Raw genomic sequence first — 15,131 nt, forward strand, 5'->3', positions numbered from 1 at the left:
AGAGGTTCAGAAAGAATGATGAAAAATGGGTGGATTCATGAAGATGAAAATGCAATTTTTTAAAGAAACTTTTACCTTCCTTTGTCATCCTTGCAGTTGACAATGCTGACATCGATGGCTCCGATCAGCAGCGATGCGCAGCTTTCGTGGTCATTGATTCTGCCAAAAAAAAAAAGACATTTTCAAAAAGGTAAGAAACCTGCATCTTTTTCCCACTTTCCAGTATTATTTTACTTTACTTCCCACCAATAGGTCTTACTGGTTATTTATAAGTTATCCTAACACTCACATTTTTTCTTTACTCCTATCTCTCCATGTAGCCAAACTGCATCCTCTACTCTGAATTTCAGTCCGTAAAGCAAAGCTGATCCTGCAGTTCACTGTGCACAAAGGCAACTGGAAGTGCAGCACAAACCTAGAGTTAAGACCTTAATACTTTCAAATCCTTTAGTCTAAATGTCAAACACACCTGGATCTGGAAAGCACTCAGTCACAGATACCTACACACAGAAAGCTTTATCCTAATGCTTTGGGCACTGAAGATGACATCAAGATGGATCAAGGGTTGGACTTGATGATCTCTGAGGTCCCTTCCAACCCAGCCAGTTCTATGATTCTATGATCTCTTCCAACTCACGCATTTAATACTTTTCCTTCAGTGGATTTCTCAATTACTATTTTTGCTGGTTACTGTTAATTTCTCTCATGTAATTACAAAAATGAACAACGTTTAGTAGCAGTACTGGTCATACAGTATAGCTAATACCCACCCACACTGTTTTCATTTTAAACTTGCATGCATTTTTAAGCTGCACACGTTTCTTAATCTGTCTGAGAATTACATACTGATTTTTAAAGAATATAAATATTGGGGGAAAAAAATTCAACACTATCACTAGAAATTAAGTTTTCAAATATTACATTTGAGCCACAAATTATGTTATTTTAAGCAGATTAAAAAAGCTGGTGTACAGATACTTGTACTTCTCTAGTATATTGAGGGGGTTATAATTTCAAAGTTTGATAAATGACAAATCATGTTTCTTCCTTCCAATGGTGTGGAATGTAGAAGGGAAGCCTACAAAGTTGTCATGCCTGTCATTACTTCTGGAAGATACTCATTCTTCTAAAAGAATATAGAAGGAATTAAGCACTGCAACAAACATATGCAAACCTTCCTGGTTTTCAGTGCTTAATTCCTTCCTCTTCTGATGGCTCATTTCAGTAACTCATGTCAGGTCCTACAAACAAAAGCAATCTTGTCTTTTTAAAATTGCAGTTATGTTATAAAAAGTTCTGATTTTGCTCTACTGGAAGCCTTCCCATAAGAAAACATTCTGCTGTATTTGAATAAGGAATATCAATGTTTTGTTGCTGTTGCTGAAAAAGAATCATCTCAGTTCTGGCAGATGTCTTCATTTTCAGGCACTGGGTGTCAGAGGAACTTCAGAAGCTGATCCTTAACAGACCAAGACACTCTTTTATTCTGTGTCTTTTTTTCTACCACTTTTTCAGCAGGCACAAGTACTATTTTGTTATCAGCTTTGAAATTATTTGCTTATGGAAATAAAACTATTAAAAAAACCTAAACAAAACAACAGCTTTCTTTTGGCACTGTTGCTTTTTCTTGATACATCCTAAGCATTTGTTAGGGGCCATTTCTACTTACACAGCACAGTGCAATGGAGAGAAGCTGTTACCACAGAGTGTGCGGAATGGTTTTTGTTCCAAGAGTACCTCGAGGCAGTTTTCATGACCTGTGAGAGACCAAACACTTCACAGTGCTGCACAAAGCAAGTAATTCACTTCATTTTCTTAGGCTTATCTGGAGCACAATTTGAGGTTAAGTTCAAAGTTGAACACAATGTGTACATAAGGCTCTGATGTGATAGAATTATTAACGGATTATTTTTTTTTATGGCAGCAGCAAGAAAGATCCAGGCTACAGTAGCTTTTCATTTAAAAAAAAAAAGAAAAAAAAAACCACTTTTGTGTCTATGTGATGTTATGTATGCCTTATGTTAGTTACTGCCCTGCAGATCACCAAAGATGATCTTCAGTGATGGCATTAGGAAGCTTTACCCTTTTATTAAGCACCAAGTTCAGTTTAGAATCATCAGCTCAGAACACCCATCTATCCCCGTGGTCTTTTGCATGGATAAATATGAAGGTGACACCTCAAAGGAGCATTCCTGGCCCCACAGGAATCCATGGGAATTTAATCCCTGCTGTCAGTAAAACCTGAATTTCACCTTCACCTCCTGTGACCCAGAGCAAATGAGCTGCAAAGCCACTGGGAAGCACTGCTGGGATTTCACCACAGGGTGACCATCAGAGACACTAATCAGAGTGGGAGAGAATCCCCCTCTTTCATTTCAAGCTTCACCAAGCACTAAGCTGCTCTGAATTCATCTTGCCCTAAAACTGAGGCCACATTTGAACCCAGGGAGAACCTTACCATTGTAGCAAGCCCAGTGCAGTGGTGTGTAGCCCTGGTTGTCTCTCAGGCTGCAGTCTTCCTCTGAAAGTGCTACCTGCAGTAATTCACTCAGCCAAGTGGCGTGACCCCGAGCTGCTGCAAAGTGCAGAGGTGTTCTGCCCCTGCTGTCTTTACACAGGATGGAGACTTCTTTCTCCAACAGCATCTGAACACACTCCTCGTGCCCAGTCATAATCTGGTAAGAAAGGAATGAGTGAAAGGGTTAGAATAATGCCCAGGGAATGTGGAATTTCATCGGTGCGTGGGAAGAGGAACGGGCCAGGATGGGATGCAGGTGGCAGGGATGAAAGCTCCACTGCTCCCATCCATACCTCTGATAACTGAAATGTATTTGGGAATGTCTTTCAAGGGAAGCAGACTCCATTAAGTGAGGCACAAAAGCCAGGAGGAGTTTAAGACTAAGGAAACATAAATAAAGAGAGAGGTTCAGGCAACCTGAGCCTGTCTTCCCAAAACTGTGTAATGAATGTGGGAGAAAAACTGAGGGAAAAAAGGATCAAGAATATAATCAGAAATATGAAAAGCTGTTCTATCAGCTGGCCAGTTACTATCAGTGACCTCAGTATTATGCACAGGGTAGGATATCTTGCTCATGCTCATATTCTGCTATCAACACAGAACAGAAATTTTATGCCAGAGCTTTTATTACAGAATTGTGCTGGAGCCCTGAGCTGAACTGCTCACTGCAATTAGCACAGAGCTCTCTATAAATATCACCTCTGGCACCAACTTCATGTAGGGTTAAAACCTGACTCTTAGAAAATAGATGAGATCTGCCTCGAGTTTCACAGCCTCCAGATCAAAACTTCAGGGTTACTTATTTACACCATCCTCCTCAAGAAAACTTAAAATAACTGCTGGGCAGTTCTTTCCAAGAAATTCTTTCCAGAATTCATAAGGTGCTCAGTTATAAAAACAATGTAAAAATATAAAAGCTATACTAAAGTGTCTAGAGCCAGGAAAAATTGGTCTGATCAGTATTTTATCTTATTAATTTAAGTGAATGTGAAATAAAGTCAAAAGCTGAGCGTTGCTGAGAGCAGATCTGTCCTGCTTTTTACCTCACTGACTGTGCTTGGCCATGTTTCCAAGCATTTGCAGTATTCCCTGTGTTTACATTTCATTCATCTGATATCCCTGTATTAATAGGTGAGCTGTAGCAGTCACGACAAAACCATTAAGAAACATAAAAATTAAGTTACCCCTCGGTGTAAAGCTGTGCATCCCAGGAGATCAGCTGCATCTACAGATGCATCTTTTTCAAGTAATAAAGAAACAGCATCAATGTGCCCATATGCCACTGCAAGCATTAATGGGGTTCTAGGAAAAAGGAAAAAAAAACAACAAAGAAATCAATCACAGCTAGAAAATGACCAACTCCTTGCCACTGCTCACTTACAGGGACAGAGAAGTCAGGAAGTTTTGCATTTCTCTCCATTCCTACCCCCAAATTTGTTTCTTTCACCACACTCATCTACACAACACCCAAATGAAGACCTTTTATATGAAATTAAGGTGCTAAAGCATTTCGTTGGCAATTGATGCACAACTCCTTAAAGGGGATGAAGGAACATGGGTAAACTATTCAAGCCAAACTTGGACAAACCTATCTTCCCTTTTTTATTATTTTTTTTTGTATCTGAAAGGGATCTATTCTTCTATTTTTAGATAAGTGTAATACCATTTAAACTCTATGTCTAATCAGGTATCTTCCAGGCACCCCAAATAAGTTTTTTCAACCAGTCACATTTTTACTTTAAAAACATACTTTATTCTCCCTCTCCAACTGTCATGTAACAGGAAGGAAAATTTCTGTAGGGATATTTCACATCCCTGTGTCACCTCAGATAAACATTCTGCCCCACTGCACCATCCTAACATACCAACTAAATCCTGAAACAGCAGCCTTTTAGAAAGACAAAGACTCTTTACTGAAAGATCTCAGGAGCTGGTTAGTTTGTATGGAATCTGGCCCTCAGCAGCTCTGTAGAACTGTTTTAAGTATGAAGCAAAGGCTCAGATTGATGAATAATCCTTTCCACATGGCTCAGATCAGCTGAGTGCTCTGTGATCTCTGCAAAATTCTGGGAGGACAAGTGCAGGAAACAGAGAATTTCAAATAAAATGTTTTGGTTTTTTTTTAAATGGTAAGATAGCTGAGTTTTTGCTGGAATGAGAGATGGAAGAAAACCATAATGCAGAGAACTTACTGTCCTTTGGCATCTGTCACATCAGGGTTGTCTGCAACTTCTAGCAACAGCCGTAAACAAGGTGTGTGGCCATGAATGACTATCAAGAAAAAAACACCTTTAATTAAACTCTGGTGCATCTCAGAGAGCTACCATTTCAGGTTATTAGTCCAGATTAATTCCAGCATGATACAAATGTCATGTTCAGAACAGCCCATAACACCCCTTTGGCTTCTCCCAGCTTTCCTGGCTTGATGTTATTGGAAGCCACAGCTGCTTCTCAACAGCAGGGCTTTTGCTTTTTCAAACATAAGCCACTGCTGTTGGAAACCAGTTCTGACACTGGAAATCCATCTGTGTGTCAGCTGGCTTAAAGGCTTCAGCTTCACCCAACTCATGGGACAAACAGAACAGCATTTTTTTGCTTTGAAAAACACTAATTCCTGGACTCAGTAGATACTGTGTTCTTATATGTCATGCATTCACACTGCCTACACCCTGTAGGCTGAGGCAAAAACCCTCAAACACCACCTATGCCACATCATTCTGCGAGAGAAATGGGTGCACATCATCACATTTACATCACTCATCCAATAAAATCTTAGTTGCTCTACCCAGAAAAAAAAAAAAAAAAGACATTTTTAGTTATTTACCACCAAGGAATGCCATATATATAACATGTAAACAGTTCTGCAGGGCTGGTGAGTCACTGGCTTAGGGAAAGGGGGAAATAAATCTCTTCTTTCTCTCAGAAGGAGGAAGAGAAATCAAAACTTGTTCACACCAACATCTGAAAAGGATTCTGGTGAGTTTTAGAACAGATACTCCCAGAAACTCTTAGGAGCTGACCTAAGGATTGCTAAGCATGCCAGAGGCTGCAGGGAGCATCAGCTTTGCCAACAGAGCTTCACCACTAACACCAGGGGAACATTTGCAATGGATTCCCCAAGCTAAGCCAGGGGAAAGACTGCTGGTAATAAAATCATACAGGGAACATAGAATTTAGGCTAAGGAATGAGGTCAGAGGAAGACTGTTTCCTGAGGGAGACAGACAGAAAAGAAATACTTCATAAAGGGAATTATTTCTTTACTCAAGTTACAAATCTCTTTACTGGACCAAGCTCTGAAGACTCCTGCAATTGGATTCACCACTCCAAGTCTCCTTAATTGCTGTGTTCAGCAATTGTGCTGGTGTAATTAGCAGGAATGAAGGCAAACATGTTTTTAGGGATGGGCACACAAGCCTTCTTGTTCCTTCCAGTGCACAGTGAACACTGTGCCTGTATTCACTTTGGGGGATGCAAATGCACACTGACAACTCAAGGCTTTAAATTCCACCAGCATTCTATTTGATTTCTTAAAACATGCCCAGTTTGCCTCAATACTGCAGTGACACTGTGCAGAGGTTCTGATAGGTAGCACCACTCTGTGCTGAAACACCCCTAAACAGAGGTTATTGTTATGAAAAACATAATAAAAACCATCAGCTTGCAAGTGGGTAAGAGCTGGAGGTAGAAGCTTTATACCACAGCTAACACAGCTCTGGAGTGGAAGGTTGTCTGAATAGATGTTTACTCAAAGTGCACATATCTCTCATCTGAAAACCTCCAATTTCTAGACAGTGATTTTTATTTATTCCTTTTTTTTTTGGTTGGTCCACACCTGTGACACAAGTCACACCTTGCTCATTAGCAGCCCCCAAGCTATGCTTGCAGTGATTATCAGAAAATTCTTGACCAACACAGCTGCAGTTTTGTACCATCACAGATTTTGATTTAAATTAATTAAGGGCTAGGGTTTTAGGTTAGGTTTAGGTTAGGGTTTTAGCAGGGTGAAGATCAGCTGGATTTAGTAGTTTGTATTTTTATCAAAAACAATTAAAACCCCCTCTATGTAAACTCTGGCAGCACATCTTTATATACCATTGTTTTCTTGTGGGGAACAAGGTGCTCAATTCTGATGGCAAATTTAAGAAGGCAGCAGAAAGCATTTTTTAGTATCCTGTTGAAGACAGGACACACATTTCCTTCATTCCACACATTTTATTCAGTTACTACAGACAAAATTGATTACTAATAACCTATTTGACCTTACACTTCCAGGTTGCACTTGTATGATCACACCCACAGAGCAAACTGGGGTTAGAGGATGTATATTCATTTTAATTCAAGCAAGATTAAAAGGTAAGGACAATTAAAAATGGTCTGGAAAAGACTTCTCATCCACCGAGGTACTAATTTTACTTCCCACTAGAGGTCACTGCTATGCTGTCCTGAGCCTGCCTCTCATGGAGACAGAGAAGTTCCCTCTGCCTGTTTATCTGATAGGTCCATATTAAACTATAAACTTTAAATAAAAACTATAAAATTTAAATAAATGGTAAGTCCTACATTTCCCAGCTCATGCTGCACGTTATTAGGTATTAGGTAGGTAAAGGTCAGATAAGTAGGAGAAGGTAACTGCTGCTCTTGCTGTGCCTCTGGAATCTGGAATAGAGCTAATGGAAGATCCAGGTTTGAATGTTCATGCAAAGTAAACTGAAAATATTCATAAATAATCTCAGATAAAATAATATGTAACAAAGGGCCACATATTACATACATATGTTTTTGAAGATGCATCATAAGAAAGAAGAAAAATGAGGCAATGTGTCTTTGTACCACTCAGGGGAGGACAGTCCTGGGCACAAAGGCCTTGGAGGATATTGATGAAAACAAAATGAGACCAGGAAATAGAAGCATAAAGAGTCCTGAAGGAACTGATTTATGAGGAAGATCAAAAAGGTAAAACAAATCTATGGCTAAACAATGACTCAGGATAAAAGGGAGCAATAGAAGCTGGCATGCTTCACAGTCATGCAGTGAAATGTTACTGGAGTAATATTGAGGGGTTTGGGGAATCCCTAGTCCTGTGAGCTCATTTCAAGATGGGCTGATAAAAGCCCAGCATCAGACAAGATCACACTCACCTGAAGCGTGGAGGGGGGTCCTTTTGGTGACATTGTCCTTCACAGTGACAGAAGCACCCTGGCTGATGAGAGCTTCCACACACTCTGCGTGGCCTTTGAATGCAGCCAGGTCCAAAGCAGTGCGTCCCTTCTCATCCTTCAGATCCAGATCTACCAGGGACTGGAGAAGCACCTCCAAGGCTTGGTGGTGACCATTGTAGGCCTGGGAATAGGAAATGTGGCAGGTGAAGAACCCAATGCTCCTCATTCAAAGGCTTTCAGCTAGAACTTGAGTAAAATCCAGCACTGTCCCAGTTTCCTAAGCACAGCAGAAATCAGTTTTCTTGATTCCTTCTGACGCTCTCCAACTTGAAAGGATTTTCCTAAATTACACTTTAGCCAAGAAACTAAGCAATTCCTCATGTTCAGGGAAAGAAAATATGATTTTCCATTTGCCCTGATCTTCTAATACAACCCAAGATGAACAATTTCAGGCAATAACTCCAAGACTCTTCCCTTCCTGCAGCCTTCAAACTGCAGAAGATGAGAAGGGAAGAAGAGTTTGGCAGCAAACTGAGTCCTTTGGCCCAAATGTCTTGACCCAACCTGCTGGAGCTGAGTGCTTTTTGCCTGGAGGTGGGATGAGCTGATCTCCACAGGCCCAGGCCAACCTCAACTATTCTATAGTTCTGCACAAGAAAACAGGGAAGAGGGATGATGAATCCTCAGCTCTTGGGAAATGGGAAATATTGTGATCTGTGAGGCCACACGTGCTGCATCCCCTCCCTTTTGGTGGCACAGTTTCCAGGGCACTGCTGGGGTTTAAGCATCTTTTCCCACACCTTGCTGTGTACCAGGCAGTTTTTTCCATCCTGCACATCTCCAGGAGAACATCAGAGTATCCCATTCCATGACCAAACCCAGGCTCAAGTTCCAAGCCCAAATTCATGAAATAGAGAAATATGAAAGTTGCAGCTTTCCATTTAATTTCACTTCAGTCTCTATGTTCTCTTCTTACTCAAGTGTTAGAGTCAGTATGAACCAAGAGCTTCAGCTGCCAAAAACTTCATTGACAATTCCAGCCCATAACCTGGTTTTGCTATATCTAGACCTATCATCCCTTCTCAAGTTTTTCTGAACAACTCTGTGATTAAAATTGCTTCAAAGACAGAGATTAATTAATTTTTCTAGGAGATGCTGATCCAACACTCTACACGTCTCATACTTACAGCTAAATGCAAAGGGCTTTTTGTAGCTGCAGAATCAGATTCCTCAAACGTATTGTTAGTTTTTTCCAGAAGCTGAAGAAAACAAAACAAAACAGTATTAGAACATCTTTGCACAAATTCTCATAGTCTATAAAGCAGCAGACAAAGATATATTTTGTCCTCAGATATCTGCTGTGAGCACTGAAGGGCTGTGAGGAACCTTCACAACCTTTGATCCAAAGTATTTTCCAAGTTTTTTTACATTAGGAAAAGTGCAGTTTTGGTACTGTGTCTGCAAGCAGTGTCTGATGCAGAATTCCAGATAATTCCGGCACATAATTAGTGCCAGGAGCAATCATAACTGAGCTGTGAGTCATTCATGGGCATTTTTACCATTTCTCAAAGCAGAAGCTTCTGCTGTGACAATTCTCTGAAATGCAAACACATCTTTCAACCCTTAGAAGCATCTAATAACATGCATGGCACTTGGAGCCCAAAACATTTAAAACCCAGGGATTCCTGTCCATCTAGGAGGAACTATGGATCAGAACCACTCCATGACAGGACACAAACCCTGGCAACTTATCTAAGTGAGGCTGCAAAGAAAATCACACAGTGTTGACAACAGTATTGATAATTACCAAGTTATCAATTCTGTATTAACATTTATATTATAAATTAGCATTTCTTGAGCTGTGTGTGGCCTTTTACTTAGTAACTACTCAAAGAATTAGTCTCCAAAGACCTTTGTGACTAGAAACCAGAGTTTTACAGAAAATTAGTAACAGGTGACTGTAAAAAGGAAAGAAAAGCAGGACAGGTAACTTCAACTGACTTGAACTACTTGTAAGGTTACAAGTCAATTTTTCACATAGGGTTCTTTGAGGGGTTTGGGTTGTTTTTTTCTTTTTTTTTTTTGTGAGGGGGTTTGTTGGATTTTTTTTTTACAGAGCCATTTTTTGCAAGACAATGGCACACCCTAAGCTCTGAGGAACTTCTGGTGGGACAAACTGGTTTTTAGCAGACCTCCATCAAGGATAAATTTCTCCAGAAATCAAACTGGAGCACAGGCTGGTATTAATAATGCACAAGGTGTCACAAATCACATACTAAACAAGGACATTGATCCGAATCCCATGGAAAAACTAGAAAATTAAGCAGGGATTTTGTTTATTTCTGTCTTTTGGGCCAAGCACAATGTCAGGATTGGGAAGGAAATGTTTACTGAGGCAAGCACCACACATAAGCAGAGGGGGTGTGTATGAACAGATTATATACTTTAACACATCCCTACAGAAAAAAAAAATCAAATCCCACATCAGATTTTTAGTAGGTTATGGTCTCACTGTATTTTTAAGATATTCTTCTGCTTCTATAGAAGACAGCAGTGCATAGGATGAAGCAACAGCCAGCTCTGAGCACATGAATGCGTTCTAAATTTCTCTTGTAAAGAAAATGAAAACCTCACCTAACAAACCCAAGCACTAAGCCTGTTCTGCTGCCTCCACAACTCAAACTCTCACACAGAAATACTGCCTTTAATGGGTCAGAAGGCTCCAAAAGCCTCCTGGAACAAGGCAGATAATTGCCTTGAGAGTAGATGAAAAAAAAAAAAAAGACAAAACAAAAAAACACCAAACCAACCCCCACAGAAAACTGACAAAATTAAGGCTCTAAAGAAACAAAATGTGGGACTGGAAGCCCCTCACAAAAGGCACCTCCATGGCTTAAAGCAGCTTAGGCTGGAGCAGGCAAGGCTTTAATGAGCTCATTACTCAGGGGGCTGAAGGTCCCCATCACCAAGTCAAGTGCAAACAAGAACTTGCTGGTGGAGCTGGTGGCTCCCTGATACAAAACGAGGCAGTGCAAGAAGAGAACTTCTCAAGAAGAGGAAGATTAAAGACACAGCACCCACCAACAATTTTTTTTTTCATTGTGCCTTGTCAAGCATCACTTTCTAACACTGCAAACTGAGTCACCCAAGGATAAGAACCATGCACAGAAAGTGCCAGGACTGAGTTACCAAGCAACTCCCCAGTTTCACCAGTGTTTCTATGGTTCACATGTACTTGTTATAAGAACACTTAAGACCCAGTGTCCTTGGGGACAATTATTCAGTTTTATTGCTACAAACTAAAAGCACCACAGGGTTATGATTATAAACTGTCTTCTGTGCCCCAGCTCTGTATGAAGATTAATAACTTTCACAGTCCTCACTATTTTGTTTTATTTGCAGAGTAAGGGCATTTACAGGCATAAGAGGATTTACTGCTTAACTTTATTCTTTGGTTATAAAAAAGGATTATACAACAAGATATGATGTGGGGGGTTTCCTTTTCCAGTTTTTTTGGGTTTTTTAATCAGATATGCCAGTTAATGAGTCAGGTTACTTCACGTGGTTGTTCTTAGAGACTGTATTATATTCTAAAATTCACCTCTTGCTTAAAAATAAAATAAATTAACACCCAAAAGTGAATGAACTTCTTCAGTTTGGTGCTATTTGCCATTGTCAAAAGGCAACATACTAGATTCCACATGTGTAATCTCTAAGTGGCCTTTACTTCAAAAGGTTATTAAGCAAACAGTGTTCAGAAGAGCTGGTCAAAAGGCAATTAAGACAACAGGAATAGCTGAGCATTTCTCTTCAGCAATAATTACACAGCAATGTAGCTTATCACTTCCAAGGTCAGCCAGAAGCAGCAATTAGTACCAATTGTTAATGGCACTTTCAGGCCCATATAAAAATATCTCAGCTAGGATGTCACCTTTGAGTCTCATCTTTCCTGACAAATTGCAATAGATAATTGTCTCTGCTGGGGGAAAACACACCAGCAGCAGCTTCTTTTAGATAATTTTTTTTTTAAAAGCTTGCTGGCTTTTCCAGCAAGCACAAGACTGAAGACTCTCATCAGTTGTTTCAGATGAGATACAGAAAAGCAATAGAATTATCCTCTGCACTACTTTACACCATTTTGAAATCTCAGAATTATTCTTGAACGAATAATTCAAAGGTAAAGAGTTAAAAAAACATCCTCAGGGGGTACAAGCAAGCCTATAAGCTCTTGCCATGTTTGTAAATGCCAGTGATCAAATCATTGTAATTTGATCAGCTTAAAACCAATGCACATCCTTAACCCAGTGTCTGATAGGTTTGTCTAATACCAAGCTTTAAAAATCAGAGCAATCATTGTCCACATGGATTTTACTCAGGTTTGTGGATTATGGATGAAGTGAAAATAATGTAGGAAGAAGCAGACTTAGTCTGAAGACTTTTATTTTTCTAGTCCCATGCAACTTTCCCAGGACAAAGTTTGAATCCCCAACACCCTACCAGAACAGCCACAAACAAACACTTACCTGGCATCAAAGAGACCAAAGGTCCCCTCTCTACACATCTAAACCTCAACATTCAAGCAGGCACTGATCTTCCATCTGAGCTCTCCCACTTCACACAAGATCATTTCATATCAAACCACACAAGTGCCATGCTCAGTGGGAGAGATTCTCACCCAATGACCCTTGAAGCAACACAGCTACAAATGAGAGCAAGAGATCCTACCCAGAACTGGCCAGCATCATATCCTGGGCACTTCCAGGGATGTAGAAGTCCAATTCTTTTTTGTCTGTCAAGGCAGAGTGAACCTGGAACTTTCACACTTGAATCATGTATATATTGTTTGGGTTTTGGCCAGCTATTCTACCTCAGAGGTTCTGTAAAGCTTCATATGTGGGTTTAAGGACCCTCTGACTTAGTTTGCAAAATTCCATACGTTTTTACAAAAGGTGTAGGAATGCTTTTCTTTAGAGAAATCCTTAAAAGATTTTTGTCTTCTGCTAAAAAATTTGAGTGCTGCTGAAATCCAGTGACAATAAATTCTCAAGACATGAGTTTCCATGGTATTTTTTGCCACTCCTCTCTCATTTGTGCCTTGACTGTGACACACACACACAAGTGCTTTCTAAACCCAGGCTCACCTGGAGACAGATAATTCACATTTCTGCTCTGAACCACAGACTCTCAGAACACAGACAAGTGCTGGGTCCATTTCACCAACACAAAGTGCATCACCCAAAGTCACAGCAGCATCCAGAGCAGTGCCATGCCAGCCAGGTTCGTGCACTTGGCTTGCAGCTCCTGAGACTCAGGAAAAAACTTTCTAGCAAAGCCTGTAAGCAACAGCAAGGAGGGAATCCAGGAGGAACAAAAGCAGCACACATGCAGTTGCTTGAAGCACAGGGCATGCTAGTCACGAGCTGAGGTTCTTCTTCATGCAATCATTTTTCATTTACTCACTATATCCAATGGAGTTTTGCTTCCAATCTAATTAAAAACGTCAATTAGAATAATGAAAGGCATAAATATTCAGGTATAAAAGTGATCTGCGAGTGTTTCATAGTTTGTTTGTTTGTTTGTTTGCCTGTGGGACAAACTGCACCAACAGAACCCTAAAGCAAGACCCCATCTCCTGCACACCCATCCCCACACTGCCCACCTGCAGATGAAACATTCCTAAAGCCAGGGGACTACTGCCTCCTATCAAAACAGCCACTGAAAACGCCAGGTGCATCACTTCAATTGCATCCCCTCTTCAGGGGAAGGGGAATGTTCAGTCATTATTCAAAATGTTCAGTGACAACCCTCAAGATCAAATCTCCTCGGGCTGACCAACTCCAGACACAGAGACACAAACACACACTGCAGGGGACTGTGCCTGATGAAGCTGTGGATGGCCTTGCAAGCTGGCAACCAGCAACAAGCCAGGGATGGTGTCTTTCTGAAAGTCTGTTCTTGCAGGCACACATCTGGCCTTGTAAAAGAAGCCTGATCACACCCCCAGCATCCCTACACCCACAGCTCCTTCCATGCTCTGCCTGCAATGCCATCTGCCATGATCCAGTGCCCTCTCCACTGGATACAGGAGATGAGAACAAGTCAGATATCCTTCCCACCTTCACATTTCACCATCACAGACAGGTATTTAAGACCCCTCTCCAAACTGAAGGAAAACTCTCTCCTGCAGTTCTGCAATGGCCTTGTTATTCTCTGTCAGGAGGCAGCAGATGTAAATGCCTTGCTTCTCCACCTCAGGAAAATAAAAATATACTCCGGTTTTAAAAAAGGATTCAATCTCTCAAAAGAGATAGAAAATAAACCTCAGAAACACTCAGCAATACTCCTATCCTACAAGCCAAGTGCCAGCAGAGCACCCAAAGCAAATGGTTGATTTCTGCACCCCTGGAGCCCACAGGCAGCATCAGCCTTCTAGAAAATGTTTATAGGGTCAAAATTACCTAGCTAGGAGTACATAAAATCCAAGCTAAATTATCCTGTCAGATCTGTGCAAACACAAACACAAATTTTATTTGTTTGGGTCGAAGGATTTGACCTTTTCACTCCAGATCCTTATTCCTCCCAATAGGTCTCCTCTCCCCACATAGAAATTTAAGTAAATTCAGGCCCAGGTATTGGGTTGGTACCTACTGCACTTATTCGGACATCAAGGCTTCCATGAATCCACCTACCATTATTCAGGGGATTCCAGGACTGCCAGACAAATTAGGTTTATTGAAGTCATTTCCAAGCACTAAGTTCTTTTCCTTCTCAGAGCCACCTGAGTTGCTGATTTTGAGTTTCCTCCACTATTTAAGGAGCTCCCACATGGGAAAAGCCCTCACAGACAGAGGTACCAAGTCACTCCCCACATCAAACACTCCCACAACTGGTTTCCAGCTGAGCTCTCCTCTCATGGGCTTTTCCTACTGGGAAAGCTCCCTCTGTCCCTTCTCCCTGCCACAAGCAGCTGGGCCTTGCTTCAGCCAGACTCAGATTTGCCTTTTCTTCTTGCTTAAACCATGCTCTCCACCCAGCCCCCAAGGAATTAGCCCCTGTGCCAGTTCCCTTCCCATCAGCCAAGGAGTGAATTGCATGTGCTGATGGAATAAAGAGAAGAGCAGATTAAAATCAAAATTATTTCTCAATTCTTAATGGTCAGACAAGAGGTTTCACTACAGGAGAACAGGCATTGAGTCCTGCTTGCCTTAACACTGCACAGAAACCTATTTTTACCAGCACAAAGTGCCTGACTGGTTCTTCAGACAGAATTTTAATGTGAAATTGCAGTTTAATTATCACTCTTTTCACACCAATAAGGATTTTGTGACATAATTTCAATATTAAAACATGTGCTTTTTTGTTTGGTGTCTTGTGGGGTTTTTTTCCAAAGTAGCTTGGTGATGTGATCAGCTCTGAAATACCATCCAGCAATGGTGAGTGATATCCCTGAACA

General features: G+C 40.8%; 1 protein-coding gene across 1 annotated transcript in view; it reads right to left on the reverse strand.

Moving 5' to 3' along the window:
- ANKRD44 (ankyrin repeat domain 44) overlaps positions 1 to 15,131 on the reverse strand; it is a 112,737-nt gene that overhangs the window by 6,381 nt on the left and 91,225 nt on the right. Inside the window, 7 exon segments of the mRNA XM_030454115.1 lie at positions 76 to 159; positions 1,670 to 1,757; positions 2,459 to 2,675; positions 3,703 to 3,820; positions 4,711 to 4,789; positions 7,658 to 7,859; positions 8,866 to 8,937. Coding sequence (XP_030309975.1) covers positions 76 to 159; positions 1,670 to 1,757; positions 2,459 to 2,675; positions 3,703 to 3,820; positions 4,711 to 4,789; positions 7,658 to 7,859; positions 8,866 to 8,937 — 860 coding nt within the window.

This window comes from Calypte anna, chromosome 7 (assembly GCF_003957555.1).
Source record: "Calypte anna isolate BGI_N300 chromosome 7, bCalAnn1_v1.p, whole genome shotgun sequence".
In the NCBI taxonomy this organism is placed as follows: domain Eukaryota; kingdom Metazoa; phylum Chordata; class Aves; order Apodiformes; family Trochilidae; genus Calypte; species Calypte anna.